A 19003-nucleotide genomic window follows, 5' to 3' on the forward strand; every position below is an offset into this window, starting at 1 on the left:
GCCGGGGATCCGGGGCGTCTTTGAAAGCTGGGACCGGGCTCCTTCCCCGGGGACGCCTAGCCTTCCCCGGGGACGGCCCTGCCTCTCCTCCGCTTCGCCTCGTTCCTGCTGTTCCGCCGGCGTCACGCGGGCAGAAGGAGAAAAGTTGGTCGTGGAAGTGGGCTAGGTAAGCCGGGGACGGGGGAGGGATCGTGGTGGTGGAGCTGCTCCAGGAAGGAGGGATCGGTCTTTCTGCTTTAGGGGACCCTCATTCCACCCCCACCCCCCACCCCATAATGGAAACGCAGGAGGTTCCCTCCTGATCTTTTAGTTGCCTCTTGCAGATGTTGTAGCTGCGGTTTAGAGGTAGCGGGTGTCTTGCCTAACAACAATATTATTAATAGCGTTAATAGAATTATTAATGATACTGCCTAATAATAATAATAATAATAATAATAATAATAATAATAATAATAATAATAATAATAATAATAATAATAATAATAATAGATGGGAGGCTGGCACTTTCCCGTGTGCCCTGGAATTCTATAGCCATTGGAAGACTTATCCTGCCGAATGATAGTATTTTAGTTTACTTTAATTTGCTCTGCTCTCCTGAGTCCATAAAAAAGAAAAAATACGGTAGAATATTTCATCAAAGGGGATTTGATCAAAAGGCTCAACAATCAAAAGAAAATAAAACAATGAGATTGGGACACATTCAAACAGAATTCAGTGGAGTAAGCCAGCATTTTGACATTACTCCAGACTGAGAGATTTTTATCTTGATTGGTGATCTGCATCTGACTAGGTTAGGATGGGTGGGTGGATGGATGGATGGACGGACAATCAGACAAATTGTAAGATATGGTGCTCCCCCTTCTTTTAACACTTTTGGAAAATAAAAGCTCCACCGTTAGTTTATAGCTATTATATTTCTTCAGCTACGTTATATTTTATTAAATTTCATCATTTATTTTAAAAAATACCATTTATGTGGACTGAAAGCATGAGAAACTAAATATCTAGAATTTCTATCTTAGAAATTTCAGATATTTACTTTTTACTCCACTCTTGCTGAACAACAGACCATTTCTTCATAGAGCCTCATTTGTCTTACGTAAAATTTATCTGTGTAAAAATGGTGCAGGTTAGGCTAGGTTAAGAGAATAAAGCTGAATTCATACAACTAAGTCAATGAAAGACTAAATAATTGGTCTTGTTAAATTTGTCCATTGTCATTCTTGGGTTATTTTATTGCAGACTTTTTATGAATTTAATACTTAACGTAATAGATTAGAAAAGGGGTTTCTTGTGTTTTGTGAATGAATGCAGCTTACAAGTCCTGAAATATACAGACTGAGTTTGACCGGTCAACTAAGTCTGATTTCACTGCATAATAATTGATTCTTCCCTGAACTGATACCTTCCAGATGTGTTGGCACTATTAAATTCACAGGTTAAGCTTCTCATTATACCACAGTGACCTTTGATAATCCAGGTAAATAATGCAAAAGAATGCCTCTTGGTGGAAAAGGTTTCACAAATACTTTGGTGTCCGAAGTGGAAGTGATATTGACCCAAAGGGTCATATTGGTTAAAAGGATGGAAGTAGAAGCTCAGCCTGGTTTCTTTCAGAGTGTTGTTTCTATATTCCGGTGCCTACGTGCACATTTTTTAGTCAGTGACTGCAGCCTCTATCCAAAAAGGGATGTGAGCAGGTCCCTCTGGAGAGAAGAATCACACCTTTTCAAAGTAGACATTCCCATTTGCAGCAGCCCTCCTTCTACCGAGAGAACTCCAATGATGAAATAGACACATGAACTAGCTCATGATTAATGCAGAAGCAAAACAATGAATATCATAGATGAGTTACTTTGTTAGAGAAAGCTGAGTCTCGTGAAAGGACTGGAAAGTTTTTAGGTTAGTTTCCTCTTTCTCCTCTCCTCCAATCCACGTCTTGCTTACCTGGCATGTTTCTTTTCATTTAGCATATCTCAAGTTCTGTTTCCTGCCACCATCAGAGCCATTGCCTCCTCCTTCTCAGATATGAGGAGCAGCTGATATAGTAGTCCCTTCAGATCATCAAACACTGACTGAATGCATAACAAGGGCCACTTGCAGCTCATCATGGATTATGACAACAGCACAGAGACGGATGATTCGTATTTGTTCCCTGCACCTCTTCTCACAGGTGTCACTGTGACTTGTTTGCTCTTCTTCATGATTGGAGTTTTAGGAAACATGACGACAATGCTGGTGGTCTTCAAGTTCCGGGATATGAGGACAACCACCAACTTGTACCTCTCCAGCATGGCTTTGTCAGATTTCTTGATCTTCCTTTGCATGCCCCTAGACCTCTTCCGCCTCTGGCAGTATCGGCCCTGGAATTTTGGGGATCTTCTCTGCAAGCTCTTCCAATTTGTTAGCGAGTGTTGTACATACTCAACCATACTCAGCATCACAGCCCTGAGCGCGGAGAGATATTTTGCTGTCTGCTTTCCACTCAGAGCCAAGGCGGTGATCACCAAGAGCAAAGTCAAGTTCCTTATCCTTGTGCTCTGGGTGATATCTTTTGTCAGTGCTGGGCCCATCTTCATTCTGGTTGGAGTTGAGCATGAGAATGGGACAAATCCTTTGGATACCAATGAATGTCATATCACAGAGTATGCCATTCATTCAGGGTTGCTGACCATTATGGTTTGGACCTCTAGTGTCTTCTTTTTCCTGCCGGTTTTTTGCTTGACGGTTCTCTACAGCCTCATTGTCAGAAAGCTTTGGAAGCGAAAGAAGAAAGACATTGGGCCAAAAACCTCCATCAGGGACAAGTACAACAGACAAACAATAAAAATGCTAGGTAAGGTACCTGATACAATATACTTTTCCCAAGAAAAAGCCTGCTTATTTTGTAATTTCAAGATGTGAGATCCATAGTATTGTCTATTAAACCAATTAAAAGTCAGGTTGAAACATGCAACATTTTAAGTAACATGTCCTTCAGATTAGATTTATGAAGAGACTGGACAGCCACTTGTCTGAAATGGTATAGGTTCTCGTGCTTGAGCAAGGGGTTATTAGACTAGAAGACCTCCAAGGTCCCTTCCAGCTTTATTCTGACTGATTTGATTGATGAAAAATGCTATGTAACTTAAAACAGCTTGCGTAGCCTTGCATTCTTTAGCAGATTACATTATAGAATAGCCACACTAGCTATGCATGTCTCATTGGTACATAAGGAAAAGTTTGATTCTTCCTCAATGATTCTCCAGATTGTCATTTGACCAAGAGGTCCTAGTAAATATCCATTTGGATATGTGGACAGGACTGATCAGAAAGTTCCATTCAGCTTTAGCTTTCCCTGCCTCCAAGTGCGGTAGAGTTGTTACGATGGATTAGGAGTGAGGACATTCAGCTTCAACTCCATCCTCGGCCATGGAAGTTCACTGGATGACTGTGAGCCAGCCATTCACTCTCTGCCCATCCTAACTCACGAGGCTGTTGCTGTGGCCGACGCAAAAATTGGTGGAGGGATGCTATTTGAGCTACTGGAGGAAAAGCATGATATTCACATAATAAATAAATAACTTTAAAAAGTGTACACATTTTGAACTGAACTGACATGGTCATAAAACGTAAATAAGAACCCGAGGACATGATCTGAACACCTATAAAAATGAAATGATTGCCTCTGGGCTCCTGCAGGGTGCCCTTTTTTACTGTCCTCAGTCAACAGGTTAGGCTAGCTCAAATATCTGTTTGGTTCCTCAGGCAAACTGTGAGATGCTTAAGGCTCTGATGATCACATTTCTTCCTGCTATGACTTTCCAACATCTCTGAAATAACTAGGAAAGGCTTCCAGATTTAGAAAAGACACAAAAGACAGTCAGACTACTTAAAGCTTCAGTTTGCAGAACACTTAGCTTGGCTAACAGGCTTTCTAGCTTTCTGCAATATATGGAGTCATAATTTTACCAAATTGTGATTGAGCCACAACCTAACCTAGGTTAAAGCTATCAGGTTTAACATTTTAGTTATGAATATCCATTGGATTTTTAATGATCAGGTTGAATATTGTGTTGGATAGATTTTTAAGTCAGTCTTGCATATAGCATGGTTGATTAAATATGATGGTCAGAATCTACAAATTTATTTTCCCTTGGGAAAACTGGTACAAGACAGTTTGATAGACTAGATTGCATTTTGAAGCCTGAGTGAGGAAATCCATCATGCCTGAAAGGTTCAGTTTTCTGCTTGGGAACATGTGACAAAGAGTAATGTGATAACTTGCCTCCAGATACCCATTGGACTGGATTGCATCCAATAAGAGATTCCTGTGTAATAAACATTACAAAGAGTTAAACATATAATGCTGCCAGAAATAAAAATAATCATTTTTCATGTATTTAATAGCTTTTTCCTTTGGTCACATTAAAAATATTTACATTTTTGAAGCAACTTTTGCAAAGACTTGTGGAGCGCAAATTTGGCACTTCTGCTACTTGTTATTGAAAGAAAATGAACATATCGTAAAGAATAATAGAGCTGGAAAGTTAACACTATTGTCATAATCCTGTACACTACTAAAAATAAGTTTTATAGAATACAGGGAGACTCACTTGCGTAGTCACAATCAACATTCAGGAATGAACTCCTTTGGACTCAGTGGGAGCATTTGCATAGTGGCGTCAAAAGGTCAATCCATGATTTTATGGTCAAAGCCTCACCCGTTTCATATGCAACACACATAAAAGTGGGGGGGAGCACTTTGATTGCATGGCCATCACATAGACTTCTTGGACCCCCTCCCCCAATAGATGCCCCTGTGAATTGAGAAGGTGGTTGTTCAGTAGGTAAACTTTTATGATTGTTGACAAATGTTGTTGTTAGGAAGAGCAAAGAGAAGTTGACCAAGCATCAATAAGAGTCTTTATTAGGACTTATCTTGTGATAAGGGTGGTGAAGCATACTTTGCCTGTATTGTGTTGGCTGATAGCAGCCCAGGGCCCCTGTTTCAAAACTGGAGAGCTTGGAAGCAGCCCTTGCCATGTAGACTACTGAAGATCTGACAGTCCCCATCATTTTAATTTTCTTGATTCAGGATTTGGCCCTGTCTCAACACACTGGAGTAGAATGTGGTCAAATATATGAATGAAATAGGTTGCATCCAGTGCTTTTTTTGTAAAAGAAAAAGATGCCGGAACTCACACATGTCATACAACCCGCCTTGCCTACCCTACAAGCTTCCATCCAAAAAAGGTGCCGGAACTCCGTTCTGAGCGTTCTATGAGAAAAAAAGCCCTGGTTGCATCATTGAAGTATGGTTGAAGCACTAGATTTTGGTTTTACTGAGGTTTTGTTTGTTTGTTTTTATGGTTTTATATATATTGTTTTTATCGTTAGGCTGTCAGCTGCTCATAGTTTGGTTTTAAGGTGGGTAGCTTTACAAAGGTTTTTTTTTATTGAAAAGTTTTACAATACATTTTTGAATACAACCCCTCCTCCCCTCTCCCCAACCCTCCCCAACCCTCCCCTCCCCTCCCCTCCCCCCTCCCCGACTTCCCAGAGCTAAATACAGGGTATAAAAATACAAACAAACATAATCTAAAATATGCAAACAACAATAAAATATTAAATTCTATCGCACTTTAACTCTTAGTAAAATAACTACAAGCTAGTTATACATCATATAAATCCGCTACTTATTCAAATGCTAAGTGAAACTTTTTAGTCCCATATTTATTCTGAATATAATGAATCCATCTCCTCCATTCCACAATGTATCTCTGTTGCGATTGGTCTTTCAAATACGCTGAGATCTTTGCCATTTCCGCCAAGTTAGAAACTTTTAAAGTCCATTCTTCTATAGTCGGCAGTTCTTCCTTCTTCCAGTATTGCGCTACTAAAAGTCTCGCTGCCGTAATTAAATTCAACATCAACTTAATATCTACAATGGTGGTATCTGTAATAATACCCAATAAAAACAGTTGCGGAGAGAACTTTATCCTTTTCTTAAATATTTTTTGCATGTTCCACCAAATTTTAATCCAAAAAGCTTTAACCTTTTTACAAGTCCACCATATATGAAAATACGTTGCATCCTCACAACCACACCTCCAACATTTGGGCTGGCAGTTCGGATACATACTTGCTAGTTTTTTAGGATCTAAATGCCACCTATAAAACATTTTATAAAAATTCTCTCTTAAATTTTGGGCCTGTGTAAATTTTACATTTCTAACCCAGATCTTTTCCCAAGTACTTTACAAAGGTTTTAAGTAAGCAAATGTCTAACTGGTTATGCAAATGCATCTGCTAGGACTTTACTTGACCTGGTTAAGCACATTGTGTGAAACAGCCATCCTATTAGATTAAGAAAAAATGTTTCCCAAGTTGCAAGGAAGATGGTTGGGGAAAAGAAAAAGGTCTTTCTGTATTGCTATAGAAAGTCATTGATTTTACAAACTGCAATAAAAGGGATTGGGCTTTCCCCCGCTCCCCCTTATTGTTTTTTTAAAAGTTATAATTGCCTCTTAACTCCAGAAATAGTTATTGACCCTGTTTTCTCCCAAACTCTTTACCTGTGATCCAAAGAGGAGGTAATAGCTACAAAAAGCGTCAATTTGTAAAAAAAATTATGGTTTTAGTCATTCTTGTTTCTTTTGGTGGAACAATTGCACATCTCTGAATTTTATTTCTTTGGTTAAGTGGGAAAAAAATCCTAAAGTAGTTTATGACTAAAGTTCTGAGTGCTGCCTTTCAATAGACATAATTTGCCCTCAGTTGCCGTTTCCCCGCCAGAATTCAAGGCTGTCTCCCAGCTCTGATTTCTTTTCAGAAGAACACTCAACATAGACATGACAATTTGGTTCTCCCCAATAAATCACAATTAAAGTTACACTAAAGCTCTGTGGTGTTTTATTGAAATGTGCCAATAAGCATGTAGCAATTTGAGAGGGCAATCAGGTTAGTATTTTAAGATGTTACAACAGGGGTGTCAAACTCAATTTCATTGAGGGCCGCATCAGCATTGCGGTTGCCCTCAGGGGGCCAGAGTGGGTGTGGCCAGGGTGAGTGTGGCCTACTGGGTGGGTGTGCCTAAAGTGCGTATGGCTTACTGGGTGGGCGTGGCCAGCTCTGCATCGTTCGCATCAAGGGTGCCTATGGGGGCCTGGGCAGGAGTGGGACAGATCTGAGGGTCTCTGGCAGAAGGAGGGTCTCTGGGCCAGGGCCAAGGCAGTGGGGGCCGTTCCCTCACTGTTTCCAGGATGGCTTCGCGGGCCACATGAAACCACTTCACAGGCCGCATCCGGCCCCGGGCCTTGTGTTTGACCTGTCTGTGTTACAAGATTACCATCTTTTAACTCAGGGGTCCCCGACCGCCGGTCCATGGACTGGCACCAGTCTGCAGCATGCCAGAAACTGGGCCACGCAAACAAGCAAATCCCCATGCATGGGATGCAGGTGGCACAAAGAAACCGCATACGCTCTGGTCCACAGAAAAATCTCTCTCCACGGAACCCACCCCTGGTGCCCAAAAGGTTGGGGGCTGCTGTTGTAACATCTTAAAATAATGACCTGATTTTTGAAAGAGATGCTTTCAAGGAAAGAACAGAGGAGACATGGACTTTAGTACGGTATGCAGAATGGGGGCATTCTGAAGTGTTCAGGATCAGAGAAGAATTGATGTACGATAGTGGCTCAAGGAGTTTTAAAGTTGCTGTGCTCTAGGATCCAGCCAAGCCAATCCTTGATTATGCTCCAACAGCTTCTTTCACTCGTCAATGAAGAAACAGTGGCTCTGTTAAGTTGTTCAGTTTAGAGTAGCTCAGTTGAACAGTGTAGCTTTATTCAATCCGAATAGACTTGGAAAGGACCTTGGAGGTCTTCTAGTCCAACCCCTCCTCAAGCAGGAGACCCCCATACCATTTGAGACAGGTGACTTATCCATGACTGTTTTCTTAAAAACCTCCAGTGATGAAGCACCTGCAACTTCTGTAGGCAAGCTGTTCCACTGGTTAATTTTTCTCAGTGTTAGGAAGTGTCTCCTTAATTCCAGGTTGCTTCTCTCCTTGTTGGTTTCCATCTAATATTACTTGTCTTGCCTTCTAGTGCTTTGGAAAATAAATTGACCCCCTTCTTCTTTGTGGTAGCCTCTCAAATACTGGAATACTGCTATCATGTCACCCCTAGTCTTTCTTTTCTCTGTACTAGCCATACTCAATCCCTGTAACTGTTCTTCTTATGATTTTGTCTCCAGGCCTTTAATCGTCTTAGCTGCTCTTCTTTGCACTTTTTCCAAAGTCTCAACATCTTTTTGAAAAGTCAGCCAGTTACAAATCCATCTGGTGGTGATGCTATCTGCCCCACATTTTTTTAGTTTACCAAGAAGTATGTTGTGGTCTACTTTGTTGAAAGCCTTGCTGAAGTCTAAGTATACTATGTCCACAGTATTTCGCTGGTCTACTAATTTAGTCACTTTGTCAAAGAATTAAATAAGATTGGTTTGGGATTCAAACAAGTCTATTTATTTATCTATTTATTAGCAATATTTAGCTATAGTTTGTTCCAGTTTAATAGACTCCAGGATCCAACAAAATCTAGCGAAGTGCACTAAAAATATATCAGGAGAATAAAAACCAACAATTAACAATATCCAAGGCAATTTTCAATTAATTTAAGAGACCAATCTCCCCTAAAATAGTGCTGCTTTGGGTTCTTTTTGAAATAGAATAATAATAATAATAATAATAATAATAATAATAATAATAATAATAATAATAATAATAATAATAATAATAATAATGTCAGAAGGGACCTTGAGGTCATCTAGTCCAACCCCCTGCTCAGGCAGAAAATCCTATACCAGGGGTGTCAAACTCAATTTCATTGAGGGCCGCATCAGCATTGCGGTTGCCCTCAGGGGGCCGGGGTGGGTGTGGCCGGGGTGGGCGTGGCCTACTGGGTGGGCGTGGCTAAAATGTGTATGGCCTACTGGGTGGGCATGGCCAGCTCTACATCGTTTGCATCAAGGGTGCCTATGGGGGCCTGGGCAGGAGTGGAACAGATCTGAGGGTCTCTGGCAGAAGGAGGGTCTCTGGGCCAGGGCCAAGGCAGTGGGGGCCGTTCCCTCACTGTTTCCAGGATGGCTTCGTGGGCCACATGAAACCACTTTGCGGGCCGGAACCGGCCCCCGGGCCTTGTGTTTGACATGTCTGTCCTATACCATTTCAGACAAATGGCTGTCCAGTCTCTTCTTAAAAATTTTCAGTGTTGGAGCATTCACAGCTTCCGGAGGCAGGTTGCTCCACTGATTAATTGTTGTAACTGTCAGGAAATTTCTTCTAAGGTTAATATGAACTGCCTCTTTGTAGTTTTCACCTATTACTTGTGATTTTCCCCTTTGGAAAATGGAGAATAGGTCCACTTCTTTTGTAGAACAGCTCTTCAGATTTTAAAGACTGCCATTGTATTTCCCTTCAATAATCTCTTAGTAGGCTAAACCTAACCAAACTTTTAGCCATCTCTCATCAGGCTTATTTTGCAGATCTTTCACTCCTTGAGCTTTAACCCCCCTTTTCCCACAAGGCTGGCTTTAAACATTTTGGGCCAACAGGCATATGACGTCTCCTTTGTTAATACCCTTATTTTGGCATTCAGGCAGAAAATCCCAGGACCTCTTCATTTTTGAAAGTGAGACTGCAGTAATAAATTAAGGAATTAAGGTAGTAATAAATGAAGGATCTCAAAGAGGAAGACTTGTTTATCCTCCTGAAAGTTCACTGAGTGATGAATACTTGCTGCTTTTCTTTAAAAGTTGCCTCGGGTAGGGATATCCAAGCTGGGTAGAGATATTGCAGTGAAGAAAATGGCAGGTTTATTTCTTGTTTGTTTATTCCCATCATCACGAGGAAAAGTAATGTTTTGAGACCACTGATATGTCCTTCAATGTTATATCAGCAGAAGAACTGTATGGCTATATCCAGAAAGTCACCAAGAACCCTGCTTGATTTGAAGGTGACTTTAATGTATTTTATATGGCTTCAGGGAACAAAAGGGCTGAGGATATATCTTACGTATTTACCAGATTTATGTCCTGCTTTTCTTTCAATTGCTCATGACAGCTTACATGAGGATCTCATCCCTAGGAGTAGTTTGGGCAGAGAGAGAGAGAGTGATTCAGTCATTCAAGGAAATGCCTATGTAGAGGATGGCTTTAAATCTGGGTCTTCCTAATATAACCACTACACTACATTGATTCCTATAACCCAGGGGTCTTCAAACTCGGCCCTTTTATGACTTATGGACTTCAACTTCCAGAATTCCTCAGCCAGCGTGCCTGGCTGAGGAATTCTGGGAGTTGAAGTCCATGAGTCATAAAAGAGCCGAGTTTGAAGACCGCTGCTATAACCAATGAATCATGTGGGTCCATGGCAAGTCCTAAAAGTTGATCATCACCTTACTCTTTGTCCTGATTTATAACCCACCCTTCTTATTTTCAGCAACTGAAATCACAGTTCTACCCCAAATGATACCATCTCCTTTTCTGTTTCCAGTTGGAATTGTTATCAGATCATCGATCTATCAAGCCCTGACATAGAAACTTCTACCACAGACAAGATACACATTTGAAAACTTCCATGGTCTTCCTAAGAAATAATTTCATCTGTGTTTACCTATGTTCTGTGGTAGGACCCCCCCCCCCAAGGGAAATTAATTTCTCAGAGGAACCAGATTTCTGTGAGAAACCTGGTGGTCAACAATATCCGGCCTGTGACTCTTGAAGTAATATATTGATGCTTTAGCTTGTAGCTGTCTTTCACCTTATTTTCCACCAGTGAGTGGCAACCACCAGTGATCTCACTTATGATGAATTACACAAGATGATTCTATACTTGGTGAATAATAATACCTTTTGCTTGTCAAGATCCTTGACTTCCAGCATTATGTGTTTGAGCACTTGAAGATAATTTAGGTTTCCCTTTCTCATTTTCTCCATTCTCTGCACAATTTTATGCACTTCCACATTATTTTTCTTTACTAAATCTCCCTTCTAAAGCTGATTCTAAATAGTCCCAAATCCAGTTGAAATGAATGAAGTAAGTTAATGCGTGTCAATTCATAAACAAGACTTAGATGCAACTGAGGTTTTTTTTTTTTAAAAAAAATAAGGTTGTATAACATGGACCATAGGCAGTGGTGGGATTCAAATATGTGAACAACTGGTTCTCTTTGTGGATGCCACTTCCGGAAGCCCAATCTGGGCCTGGGCAACAAAAAATTAGCTACCGGTTCTGCCGAACTGGTGCGAACTGGCTGACTCCAACTACTGACCATAGGTACCTAGTTTATATGTACCAGGACTATGTGAACTTCTCCTTTCTATTGTAGCTCTTTGGATACCTGGGGAAGTTGTTGTAAAGAATGAGGCATTGACTGTCCAGAGTTGCTTGGTACATGAGAGGAACAACTAGATCAGACATGTCAAACACAAGGCCCGGGGGCCGGATCCGGCCCGCGAAGGGGTTTCATGTGGCCCGCAAAGCCATCCTGGAAACAGTGAGGGAATGGCCCCCACTGCCTCGGCCCTGGCCCAGAGACCCTCCTCCTGCCAGAGACCCTCAGATCTGTCCCACTCCTGCCCAGGCCCCCATAGGCACCCTTGATGCGAACGATGTAGAGCTGGCCACGCCCACCCAGTAGGCCATACGCATTCTAGCCACGCCCACCCAGTAGGCCACGCCCACCCTGGCCATACCCACCCGGCCCCCTGAGGGCAACCACAATGCTGATGCAGCCCTCAATGAAATTGAGTTTGACACCCCTGAACTAGATCCTAGGGCTTTGCCTGCAAATGAGCAACCAAGATAGTATCAGTTCTTTTGGGGTCTTGAGTAGAAACTTTGCTGGGGAATGACATGAAACATTGGTTTTGATAACATATCAGCAACCAGTGTCAAGATTTCAAATTTGTGAACCTGTAGATTACAGCATGCTTCTTTTGTGCCCCTCTGTGTCATCTATTCAAAGAGCTTTTGTGTACTTTAACATTTTGGAGACACGATGTAAGTAAAAATTATAAAGTGGACTACCACCATCTTTTGCATAAGGCTGACAGGAATTTGAGAGATAGCCAGCTGCCTAAGGCCAGAAACCTTTCCACAAAACCAAACAAAATAAATAGTAGGTTCTGTACAAGGCTTATGGGTGAGAGGTGAAGAAAGGGAGAAGCCAACATTGGTTTCTCTTTGCATCTTTCTCCAACGGCCTCTTGTTCTGCCTTGTGGTCACAGTTCTCTCGATGTGATGAACAACAAGGAACAGCTGGAAGACATTCGTTGCAGGAAGAATAGTTGAAGCATTCCTTTTTCTCCTGCTTCTTCTTCCAAGATGGATAGTCCAGATTCTGATCTCGAATACAGCTTGGTTTTCTTTCCTCTGTGCCTTGAAACTTGAATTAAAGGGAGAACTCTTAGCAAATATTTTAATTCACTTTCATATGCACCTGCCCTTTCTCTCTCTCTCTCTCTCTCTCTCTCTCTCCCACTCTCTCTCTCTTTTTTTTTAAACTAGCGGTGGTGGTTTTGGCTTTTGTCCTCTGCTGGCTGCCCTTCTACTTGGGACGTTATCTCTTTTCCAAATCCATTGAGGTTGAATCCCTGGATATTGCCGTGATCAGCCAATACTGCAATGTAGTCTCCTTCGTTCTCTTCTACCTAAGTGCTGCCATCAACCCAATCCTGTACAACATCATGTCAAAGAAATACCGGAAGGCAGTTTACAGGCTCTTTGGGAGGAAGCCACCGAGGAAGAAAAAGGTTTTGGTGATGAAGAAGAGAAGATGCCAGACTTGGACAGAGCCCAGGGTCAGAGCAACGTGACCGCAGAGGTTGGACCGAGGTGTCATGTAAAGCCACTGGAGAAGGGGGAAAGGTGTTCAGATTGGCTAAAAGGAAGTATTTCGTTCTTTCCATGATTGGGAGGGCTTGCAATTGAAAACTCAGGTATGGTAATGAAAAGGAGTTTAAAAAAAAAGGCAGAACTGTGAGAAATATTATGACAGATGTTCTGTGTAAATATATTCATCAGCAGTGGGTGAAACAGCTATCCTTTTGAATCATTTCCAGTGCCTATGATTCTATGCATAAAGATGGGAATTGAGGTGTTTTATGTTTATAAAGCACTGACGTGAACTAACAGAGCCTGTCTTTATGCTATGCAGCCCAGCATGGGGAGGAAGTAGCTGTGACGCAGAAGCTGATTGAAAAGGTTTCCCCGTCAGGTGGGATCTTTACGTATTTTGTACTGGGTAAAGGAAGGAATGTCATCAAAAGCAAGGAAACCTCCCGTTGATAGGGCGTGCAATTTAGGCGTCCTCCTGGATTCACGACTCAGTTTTGAAGATCATATTGGAGTCGTGGCCAGGAGGGCATTTGCCCAGGTTCGCCTGGTGCGCCAGTTGCGCCCCTATCTGGACCGAGATGCCCTACGTACGGTCACTCATGCACTCGTTACCTCTCGGATAGATTACTGCAATGCTCTCTACATGGGGCTGCCCTTGAAGACCACCCGGAGGCTCCAGCTGGTGCAGAATGCAGCCGCGCGGGTAGTGATGGGAGCATCCTGATACTCCCATATTACACCCCTCCTGCGTGAGCTGCATTGGCTACCGGTTGTCTTCCGGGCGAGATTTAAGGTGCTGGTACTTACCTTTAAAGCCCTACATGGCTTAGGCCCGGGATATCTGCAGGACCGTCTGCTGCCGGGGACGACTTCCCATCGCCCAGTGCGCTCACACAGAGAGGGCCTCCTCAGGGTGCCGTCGGCCAGACAATGTTGGCTGGCGACCCCCAGGGGGAGGGCCTTCTCTGTGGGAGCACCAGCCCTTTGGAATCAACTCCCCCTTGAGCTTCGGATGGCCCCGGACCTCTGGTCCTTTCGCCGCGACCTCAAGACGTTCTTTTTCCATCAGGCTGACCTGGATTGATGATGGGTTTTTAAAAGTCTTAATTTTAACTGTATAATTAATATTTGGGGCTGTTATTTAATTTTTTTTAACTTTTGTACTGTTGGTTTTTATTGTTGTTAGCCGCCCTGAGTCCTCTGGGAGATAGGGCGGCATATAAGTCCCATAATAATAAATAAAACCTCCCTTTCCTATGTAAGCAGGAAGACCTTGATAGAGGCCAGAAAAGATGGTTTCCTTCACCCCTACGGAACAGTATGCACCAGCCTGCTATGGGTTGCTTGCCACCTCATCAGTGTGACAATCAAGTTGTAGTGGATCAGACCCCCTTTGCAGAGACAGGAATGTGGTGGTCCTGGAGATAGAGACCCAGTAGAAGGTATCCTTTTATGGTCAATATCTGTCAGTTAGAAGAAGTGTATCATGGCATACAGAGAAGGGAGCAGCTGTGCCAATCAATAGGTGATTGAGTTCTGGCCAAATCTGGTCAACCGTAATTCAAATCTAAGATGCCCAGAATGGAAGTGGTAGGGGACTTTGAGAGACATTAAAAAAAAACCCTTTCTGCCTTGTTTTGAAAATGCCAAAACACAGCTTTGCACGTATCAATTATCAGAGGGACATTGAGAAGTTCAAATGATGGCTGATGTACAACTTTCATTTTGTAGCAAGCACATATACACATCTATTTTACATACAACAGCTGGAATGCTCTTCTTTAGAGAGCTTCTGCCTTCAGGTCTAACACAGGGAGACAATACTAAATCTATTTTTTTAAAAAAGTAGCGCCAGGGAGAATGCTAGCTCATTTGCATTCTTTCAAAAAAATGGATGGTAGGTGGTACATTTAATTATGAATGAAGGCAAATATTCATGTCCCAGGATAATGTTGCAGGATCCAATCTGGGCCAGTCACCAGGACCAGAGGTTTAGTCTTCCAAGCTTTTGGACTCATGCTGGAGCCCATCCTCAGGGATCTTCTCTCTAGCAGACAGTGTGTGTGTGTCTAGTGAAGTGTGTGTGTCTAGCAGTGTGTGAAATGTCTGCTAGACAGAAGTTCCCTGAGGATGGGCTCCAACACAAGCCCCAAAGCTCGGAAAACTAAATCTCTGGTCCTGGTCACCAACCCAGGTTAGATTCTACAACATTTAATTATATTTATAGTCACATCTACTTGCTCAATTAAAAAAAACCCCATGTAAATGGGTATTCCTGATTAATAAACACAACTATATGGACTTACGGTTCACTGTAGAATAGCTTTCAGCAAACACTGGAAATTTACTGTAATTAAGTTGACCTAGTAAGACATCTACTAGTTTGTTTTTTTAAAAAAATATGGATGACTGTTTCATGCAACAGATTACTCTGATGAATATGCCTACAGGAATGGCTTCTTATATATTAATGTGGTGGGTGGAAGTTATTTGGACATACTGTATTGTGTGCAGTGGCAGGATCAAGAATCTATGTTGTAATGGGTAAGAAAACCAGATGAATTGTTTGCAATTGAGGATAACAATGTTAATCTGGGTCACCCCAGATATAGGATGTTTGCCTGAGTTATGACAACAATTCAACCTTATAAAGTTTGGGCTGAAGCTGCCTTATAAATGTGGAGTACAATTGCTAAAGCTTAATAACAGGAGTGGGCCGGAGTTATTATTTTTGCTGTTCAATATGGGCTCAACATTACCAAACATTATTTGAGAAATATTTTGTGAATTTTGGAAGTTCATTTTTCTAAAAGAACCTGGCACAACTAAACATTTCCGTTCTCAAAATGATTTTGCCAGCGGAAGCCTAAACTTCAAGAGGGCGTCTGAGGTAAGATGTGGAACCGAACTATACTATGCTCATCAATGCTATACAGAAGGATTCTCTCCAAAATCATTTCATCAAGACTTAATTAATGGGACCATGGAATGTGGTATTTGTTGTCAGTTGGGTCTACCCTTCTGAGATAAAGTTCCTATAACTAATGCAGATTTCTGTCCAAAGAGATGTCTTCACTAAATACCTTTAAAGTATATTTGCCTCTGAGTAGGCATTTACTTTGACGTTCAAACTACGTTTAATCTCAGCTGCACAAATTCAGGTGGCCATTAGATGGCAACAAGGTTTGGGGAGTTGTATGTCTTTGCTGCTATCTAATGGTTGTCTAGATTTTTACAGCACCAATGTGACAGTCCTAGTATATGTCCAGATGTCTTTTGAAGGGGAATCTTAGGAAAAAGTTAAGCAGTAAATCCTTGAATTCAACTTATCTTTTAACAGGGTATACAAATAGTCCTTGACTTACAACCATTTGTTCAGTGACTAAACAGTTACAGCATCAACGAACCAAATGACTTGAGCCCTGTCCAAAGTTATAGCCACTGCAATACCCCCAGGCGTGCTTCAACTTGCCTCCATCTGCCTATTGTCTCCATCTGTGTCCTTTTGGTCCCCTGCCAACCTAAATGACCTTCAGCTGACCAAGCAAATGTGGCCTGACCCTTTGTATCAACAAGCCCCTTTGTGTTGTGTTGCTGGGCTGGGTACACCACGGATCTGTGGATGCTCTTCCTAATATGCTATGGATCTGGAGTTGCTTCTTGCTTGCTTGCTTCTGCCTCTTATGGGTGCTCTGAGCTGGGCTGGGCTTTCAGGTGTGAAGGGTTAGGCTGGGCATGCCTCATCAGCAGTGGGTGCAAGAAGACGATGGTGATCTGCTGGAGTGGCATAGCAAAGGGTGGCAGGGGGCCAGAAGAGCAGAGGTGGAGGAAAAAGGTGGATGGAAAGAGTTGAAACCAGTTCCTAAAGCTTGGAGCTGGAATGGCTTGGATTAGGATAGATATTTTTATTTTTTATCGCATTCCAAAACACCCATCACTTTCACTTGCAAAACGATCTGCGATGCTCAGTTAATAGCAATGGGGAATGCCAGAAATGCTGTCACTAAGGATGTGACATCTCTATTTATGATTGCATCACTTAGCGGCGGAAATTCTGATCTTAATTGTGCCCATAAGCCAAGAACCCTCTGTAGTGTTTACGTTTCTACAGGTACAGCAAGCAAGATAGGTCCACAAAATTTAATCCTTTCAAGCACATGGGTATACAAGTATCTGGTTCTATTTAAATTATCGATTCAATGTGACTTATATTTCCAGCTTTTATGCCATGATGCTATTTATGTTCATGATCTCAGGGCTTTAAAATATGAAATCTGAACCAGCATATGTATTTGATGTACTTGTAAAACCTGGTACTTTATTTTTCATACCGTTTTCTGTAAAATCCATGGGCCTAATCTCCAGATTGTATTATTATGATTTTTCTGTTCAAGAGAATTGGTTGTGTCAATTTTGAGAAGATGAGACTGTTCAAGACAAGTGCTCCATTTATTCTGGATATGATTTGTGGTTTGCTTTTGTTTGCTGCTCTTCAAAACATTAAACTTTGGGCTGCTTCTGTACAAATGTTACATTGGAATTTGTTCTCAAGTCCTTATGGTGTGTCTGGTGAAGGCTTTGTATAGACTTTAAATCAGGGGTCTTCAAACTTGTCCCTTTTATGACTTGTGGACTTCAACTCCCAGAATTCCTCAGCCAGTGTGCCTGGCTGAGGAATTCTGGGAGTTGAAGTCCACAAGTCATAAAAGGGCCAAGTTTGAAGACCCCTGGTTTAAATGGATGATGAGGAATGGAAATTATTAAAATAGATCAGCTTTTCTTGCTCTACACAAAGAAAAAAAACATCCAAGCAAACAATAGACAGCATTATATAAAAAGCAATATGATTAAATACAAACATGGAGTTTTTTTGTGCTCTCAACCAGATGTTCATTACTCAACCAGATGTTATTGTGACCAAAAACCAAGAACACCACAGTTCAACCCTGAGCTATAGATCATTTCCTTTTGTTGGAAAAAGTAAATGGTCTGAAAATTGTTTAGAATTTCCATATAGTGCAAATACAGGTAGTCCTCAACTTACGACCACAATTGAGCCCAACATTTCTGTTGCTGAGACAGTTGTTAAGAGAGTTTTGCTCCATTTTAAGACCTTTCTTGCCGCAGTTAAGTGAATCACTGCAGATGCTATGTTAGTAACATGGATGGTTGTTAAGTGAATCTAGCTTCCCTATTGACTTTACTTGTCAGAAGGTCACAAAAGATGATCACACACACACACAGGACACTGCAACTGCCATAAATATGACAGTTGCCAAGTGTTTGAATTATAATCACATGACTGTGGGGATGCTGTAATGATTGTATGTGTAAAATATGATCATAAGTCACTTACTCCCCTGCTTTTGTAACAATCACTAAACAAACTGTTGTAAGTCAAAGTCTACCTGTATTTATCAACACACCTAATAGGTTACACCAATTGTTGCTAACATAATGAATATAATCTACCCCAAAGTGATGAAAAGTCTTATTCTTGCTGCTGAAATTTCCTTTTTTTCAGGCTTCCTGCTATTTTTTTTCTAACATGGCACTTGCATAAGCAATTTTAATCCACAAATTATTATATTTTCAAGAAATTTTCAAGGTTGTGAAGTAGTCAATTTTGCTGCCAAAAGTAAGTGGACAAATCTGTTCCTTATTTTTAAGAGAAGCTTGGATCACATAAATAGATGTAACAAACCTAACTCTGAAGTACATGCAACTCTTTTGTTTTGTGATGATACCAGTTATCCTAAATGTTTCCCAAATTCTTCAAGATATTGGATACGTTTTGCACAAAAGATATGGGGATGGATAGTATCTTTCTGACATATCTATATCATCTCTCTCTCTCTCTCTCTCTCTCATCAGAAAGATACTATCTATCCCTATACCTTTTGTTCAAAGCCTATCCAATATCTTGACGAATGATGACTTCAAATGGTGAAATGCCACCAGTGTAACACCTTCAACTGCAACTCTTGGGTAGAGGCAGACGCAAAACATCTTGATTTGAGGCAACAGCACTAAGAAGCCTCTCAGAAGACAGAAGCAGGGCGGGGTGGAGAGATGGCTGAATGTGACACAAAGGCCCAAGTGTATCAAAACCTTTGGAGCTAGA

At 41.5% G+C, this 19003-nt stretch overlaps 1 protein-coding gene across 1 annotated transcript; it reads left to right on the forward strand.

Annotated features, from left to right (window-relative positions):
* Positions 1-2079: 2079 nt before the first annotated feature.
* Positions 2080-12857, forward strand: GHSR (growth hormone secretagogue receptor; the record flags this gene model as incomplete). The annotated part of the gene is made up of 2 exons (XM_081329985.1): positions 2080-2836; positions 12550-12857. The coding sequence occupies 2 exons, from the start codon at positions 2080-2082 to the stop codon at positions 12855-12857; spliced, it is 1065 nt and encodes a 354-aa protein (XP_081186111.1).
* Between the last annotated feature and the right edge of the window lie 6146 nt (positions 12858-19003).

Source organism: Vipera berus (assembly GCF_964194415.1).
Source record: "Vipera berus genome assembly, chromosome: 5".
Lineage (NCBI taxonomy): Eukaryota > Metazoa > Chordata > Lepidosauria > Squamata > Viperidae > Vipera > Vipera berus.